This window comes from Pygoscelis adeliae, unplaced genomic scaffold (assembly GCF_000699105.1).
Source record: "Pygoscelis adeliae isolate BGI_AS28 unplaced genomic scaffold, ASM69910v1 Scaffold358, whole genome shotgun sequence".
Lineage (NCBI taxonomy): Eukaryota > Metazoa > Chordata > Aves > Sphenisciformes > Spheniscidae > Pygoscelis > Pygoscelis adeliae.
The window spans coordinates 1,872,306-1,878,555 of record NW_008825429.1 but is presented as its reverse complement, the minus strand read 5'-3'; the positions used below and the strand labels follow the sequence as shown (position 1 = coordinate 1,878,555).

Below are 6,250 nucleotides of genomic sequence, written 5' to 3'. Positions count from 1 at the left end.
ATCTAGAGCTTAAAAAAAAATCTACTTTCATTACAGGAAAGCCCCAGCAACTTTGCTTCACTGTCAATTTAGTGGACTCCTCTGAAGCACAGTCCTGAGAAGCAGCAGATTCTCTCTTATGAGCCATGATCATGTTACCAAAACAGCTCCAAGTTGAGGCCTATTTTTCCTCCCTTTCTTCCAACAGCTGTCAGAGAAGTCTGACGTTAATCATGATTAAAATTGTACCGCTTACAATGAAAATTAGTTACCTTTCCAGCTGCTCCCCAAGCAAAAGTGACAAATAACTCCAGAGAGGCATAAAATCCACCAATTATTTCTGAACTTTGTCCAAAGACAATTTATTTATCAGCCTGGCCAGTGAAGCATAAAGATTAACCTATTTCAAATGAAGATGGAAGGAGAGCATAACTTCTATTATTTAAAGTACTTACCTTGTACCTGAAGTTGTCCATTGGCACAAAATCTACCAGCATGAGGTACTTGGCATATGGGATTAAGCCAGAGACTTTGATTTTGCATTGTGGAAACATTCGTCTGAAGGAGAAATTAAATACACAGTATAAGGATTTCTCTGTAAAGTGGATATTGTCTAATGATCAAGCAGCAGGTCATATTTACTCGCTATTGCGCAAAGTTCTGGTAGCAGTATTTCTATAGGCCAGCTACTGAATATTTTTCTATCTTACTGATGTACTGTTTAATCCCATGGGTTTAGGTGCAATAGGCAGGGCAGCAGTCACTGACGGCCTGACATTGTTACTGCTTTTGTTCTTCTGATTCCTGTAACACAACAGCGGGAAACTTAAAATAAAATATTTGGAATTTGCACGTAGTTCCAAGCTTTCTGCAGCTACCACAGACCTGGAGGATAGATTAGAGCATTTTCTAGCGTGGGTAGAAAATGTGCTCTCATCTAAGGGCACATCTAGCTTTCCGTTCCAGTACTCCCCGCCACCACTTTCATCTTCTGACTCTGCAAAAAAGCTTTGACATCTACCTCCCTACCCAAAGGGATTATTTCAGCTCACAGCAGCTTTGACATAATACATTACAATTTCACAATTTCATATTCTTTCACTGCAAGCTCCACAATGCATGACTCATTTAAACTTTAGAGTAGTCTGCACACAAAGATCATTACTATTCTACGCCATATTCTTGTCTGCAAATGCAGACTCAAAACTAGGTATTTACTGCTCAACTGCTGCTGCCTGGGACTGAGGCAAAGGAAGCCCAGAGCACTTTCCAGAGCAACCTCGCAGCAACAGGCAGAACATCAGTGTTAAGTGCTGAGATAAGAGTACAGAAGTTTTCTCAGCACATCAGCCCCACAGCGACCTTTTGCATTCACAGTTTGGATTTCTGTGACATCCTGAAAGTGCAATTCTTCTGCCGGGGCAAAGAGATGTGCATAATTGGCTAAAAAACTGGTTTAAGGGCCACCATTCAAAAAATGAGCACTCAGAGATTTTGTTAACAGCGTGGGGGGGTGTGGTGTGGGCAGCTGTCCTGCTCCCTCACCTGCCAGATTTGGTGATGATCATCTCAGTTCCTATCTGATGAAACTTCATCCAGAGACCCATGTCCTCGAGGGTGACCACAATGGAGCTCTGCGGGTAGGGCTCCAGGCTGGGGGAAGGAAGTGCCTCACATGGTGTTTTCACGTCTACCAGTAAATAGAGAAAACAGTAACTTCAGACAGGCAAGAGGGGAGCCGGCATGAAGCAGCCTCTCCTGCTCAGAGGCAGGGCCCCGAGATGGAGCACCCACGTTGGCTCTCCCAATAGCCTCCAGTGCCAGCTCCCTCCAGTACAGGCAGCTACCGAATTTCACATGCTGTCGTAACAGACGACATCTATACATCTGGCTGTTCACTCCTCCCGTTTGGCCACGGTACATCTCAGCCCCAAACCACTGCGCAGTGCACAGCACTGGTTCAGCTCAGGGAGCTGAATGCCGTGATTTCACCCATCGAGGTCCCAGGTGCTGCTGAGAACTGGGGAGTCTGTGCCACAATAAACCTGTTAAAGAAAATCCATTATTTTTCTTCAAAGGCTTTTTGTTACTTAGTAGGCTCAGAAGGCATAAAGGCTTTTCCAACAGGTTTGTTTTTAGTTGATAAGTTATTTTGTAAAAAGATTTGTGTGTTGTAAAAACTCAGCTTGACTTCCTTTATTCCAAAACTCAGACTGGCAGGTAGCCACAATCCACTTTTAATCCTGCTCCGGTATGATCAGGGTTACATAAAACACTTTACCAAGAGAATAAAATGAAAGCTGAAAGGATTGGAAGGATTTTAAGTGTACCAGTGGGTAATGGGGGAAAACAACAGACAGGTGGTAGCAGAGGTGAAAAAATCTCTCCAGAGGACAAAGAAGGGACAGACGGGAGACCCAAATGTAAGTGAAGGCAAGAAAGGGAGGTGACAGAGCCAGGCCATGGAATATTCTGAAAAGAGGATGGCTGGTCTGAACTGGACATGGAGATGGAGACCACCGCGGAGCCTGTGGCAGCGGTGGAAGGTGCCTCTTCAGTAACACACCACGGCACACCGGAGGAGCTGCCTGCAATATGCCTGCACTTTCTGTTACAGGCAGAGGACTAACTACAGTCCTGTGGAAGAGGGGGGAACTATTGGAGAAACTGTCTTTGGTGTTGATGGTACCCACCTCCTTGGTAAAGCTGTTTGGATTAAAAACCTCCTATAGGAGCTCTTAACTATATTGTAACACACGCAAGACTGCTGCTGCCATACTGAAGCCCAGGCAAAAATAACCAGTTTCATTTGAGGTCAAAACGTGACCTGGTATAGCACTGGTGGACTTACTTCATACCCAGTAAGGCTTTACAAACACTGCCCCGCGGTCTGAACGAGGTATTGATAAGCCTGCTCGACTTGGGGGGCACTCACAGCGGCAGTGCTGTCCTCAGTTCAGTGCCGGCAGGCCACTTCTGCTGGGCGATGCATGGCTATTTGTTTAAAAGGGAGATTTTTCTGCCTCTCAGCCTGATCAGATCTTATTCAGAGCATATCAGAAATCAGGGAATTTTCACCTTGTTACAGATTTCCTGAGTAATGTCTTCAAAAGAATAAGCATGAAAAGTAAACAACTATTTCCAGAGAAATTAGCTTTTTTTCAGAAAGCAACATCTTTCCACAAAAACAACCCAATGCGAGTCTAAGGGGTTCTTCCCACAGTATTAGGAAGTAAAAAACATTTAAATGCAATTTTGTCGGTTTGTAAAAGTCTTTAGGCATTTTAAAAAATATCCTCTACCCTTTTTTCTGCTTTGATCCAACATTGATGAACTGGCTAAGAAGTGACACCTAGTTTACTCACTAAGATTAGCCTGTTAACATCTTCTTACTAAAGCTTCCCCCATATCCTCTTGCAAAGACATGAAAGCTGCCATGAGACGATGCATTCGGTAGCTCAGTGCAGCACATGTATCAAAAGGAGTTACAATAAAATTGGGCTGATTTCCCACAGGAGTCATCCAGTCACAAATACATGCAAAGAGATTTTGATTAGCTAGACAGATGCTCACTCCTTCCCCAAATGAATTTTACAATTAGCATTTTTGTAAGCAAATTCCAATGCCATTAAATGAGACTACAACAAGGCAGATCTCGGGAGTCCTTACTGAGGGGAGACTTCCAATGAAATCAAGAGGAATTTAAGTGAAAGGAGTTCAATACCGAATTAAAAATCAAAGGCAGATGTTATAACCTGTTTTTCACCAAAAAGAGTCCACACCGCACCTGTATGAGTGAGATGCTACAGGAGACAGGGAAAAAGAGCTGTGCATACAATAAACATTGCAGCAAAGATTTTAAAACGTAGTTAATGTCTTTCATGCCGCAGGTTTTTGTGTGCACAGTCTGAGGCTGAAAAACAGGACATTAACAGTTTGCATGGGGATCTGGACCCCAGCAACGGTGTGAGCTTGCTAATGGATCCACACAGCTGACTACACAGCCATGTGCAGTCATGTGCAGTTGGCTTCAGTGGGATTCTGCAGTGGTGGATCCATTTGTAGGATCCACTTTGGATTTTCTTCGCAGAGCCAAAGGCTGGCCTGCAAGGCACTTCAAATTCACTCCTAGTTTGTGCCTGTGTAACTAATGCCAAGACTCACACACACATCCCCCCCACAAAGATACCTGCATGTTGGAACTACAGCACGAAGGGGTTTGTGGCACGGTGTCCAAGCACTGAACTGAACATGTTAGATCTGTACTTCTATTGTTTCTTCTTCTATGTAACTTATTTTTTATTTTAAGTATTATTTGAAAGAGATTTAAACATTTTCCAAGAATTTTAGTTTTAAGCTATTTTAAAAGTAGTCATTAGTATTATCATTGTGGTGGTAACACCACATGTGGCACATTTTAAAACATATTCCTTATGCCAAGATTAGGTTGAAAAGCAAGATAGCTGCTATGATAAAGGCACTGAAAATTAAGAGATCTTCAATCTATTTCATACTTGATTTTAAAGTCCTTATACAAATAAGAGCCGTTTGTCCTTCAGTTTCTGTATCGAGAATAGGCTGTACATATCCTTTTCCTATCTTGGAGATGGAAAGGAGAGAAAGAGAAATGAAAGTCAATTCAGTAATGCTTGGGGAGGGGGGGCGCGTGGGTTAAGATCTTTGGATAGAAGATGCTAGAGTACAATCCACTCACCTCAAGCAGTCCCTCAATTAATTGTCAATTACTGAGACAATGTTACGATGTCAGAAAATCCGTTGCAGACTTCCCACAAAGTATGGGATAGGGTTTGCAATACTGGGAAAACTCCAAGGTAAAAGGTATGCTTCTTACCTTCATTATAAACAGTTATTATTACATTTGTTGCTGTTAACTTCTTAATGAAGAAGTCCAACGCTAACAGCTATCCAGTGTCCACAGGAAAGAAATGCACATCAATATATAAAGCTATCAGAGAAATTAATCTTGCCAACAACAAAAAACCCCCCCATGTTCTCTGATCTTATAAATGCCAGTAGGAACACCCTGACCCTCTGGAGGGAACCCATTTCTAGGAACCAGAAAGCTTTCTGGCAATAATGAAAGTATGGTGTTTCTACAAATGCAATGGCTTCACCGCTCAAACGCACCCAGTCATCACCTGGAATATTTCTGCTCTATGGGGTCGTATACCAGAAACAAGTCAATAAGAAAATGAGGTGACTTCTGCAATAGCTGGAATCTTTAACATGATAAAATACCGTAATACAGCCTGTGATTTTTTCGTTGTTGCTCTTTTGCTTTTAAAGTCAAAATTCTCTTGAAGTGGCAGAAATCAGTATGAATCAGATCAACACAGTATGGACTGCTTTATAAAAACCCAAAGGAACGGTGAAGGTGGAAATTATCTGAGTCATTGCACATGTATTTTGCTTATGAATGAAACAACACATTGCAGAGGTAGAGAAAGGAAGCTGAGAATACCCAGTCACCTCTAACGCGTACGTGAACTGCATACGTGAACTAGGTAAATAGTTGTTTCCTTCCGATGCAGAGTAAAACCCAAGACTAAATTTGGGTTTCGGTTACTGACAAACGCAGTACCTCTGGACAGGCCCTTAGTTTTCCAATGCACATCTGTCATTGGGCCCAATCTGATCATGCAGAAGAGGTTAACAACACGTTATGAGATGGACTGATGAAGAAAAACAAATAAAACCCTAAGGAAATCACAAAAATCCTGTGTTTGGGCATGAACCTGGTAGAGGTGGGGTATGCCTGCTTGGGGTTTATACTTTCAAAGGGCAGAGAAAAACCAAAGGAAAAAAAACAGATAATTTGTATCGGAACTATTATTAGCAATATAACAAATATTTCCAAACCTTCTGCGGCCTTCAACCTGAAGGAACTCAGGGTACTTTGCAGACAATATACAAATAACACCTCTAGCCTTCAATGCACAATCACATTGCACAAGGTGATACGGATAAGGGAGTTTTGGGCACAATTGTGAGTAAACCTTTGCTACCTTACAAAAGATCTTCCAAGGCTCACAAAGAACACTCAAAACCACAATTTCTTATCTATTCCTACAAAAAAAAACAATTTTAGAAATCCTCTCCAGCCACACACACGCTACTATAAATGCTGGTAACCCTTCAGGAGCATTTGTTCTCTTTCTAAAATGATTGTACGCTTTTGGCATAAGTCTAGGATCTTTCCACGCAATAAGGAAAAGGAGGGAGTCCTTTACCTACCTGGTAAAGCTTGCAT

General features: G+C 42.1%; 1 protein-coding gene across 1 annotated transcript in view; it reads right to left on the bottom strand.

The window, feature by feature from the left end:
* The window catches only part of LOC103922608 (T-box-containing protein TBX6L), a 10,906-nt gene extending 4,656 nt beyond the window's left edge, over positions 1-6,250 (bottom strand). Inside the window, exons 1-3 of the mRNA XM_009330767.1 lie at positions 6,235-6,250; positions 1,525-1,669; positions 435-537 (exon numbers count right to left, since the gene is read on the bottom strand). Of these exons, the coding sequence (XP_009329042.1) occupies positions 435-537; positions 1,525-1,669; positions 6,235-6,250 (264 nt within the window). The remainder of the gene's footprint in view (positions 1-434; positions 538-1,524; positions 1,670-6,234) is intronic.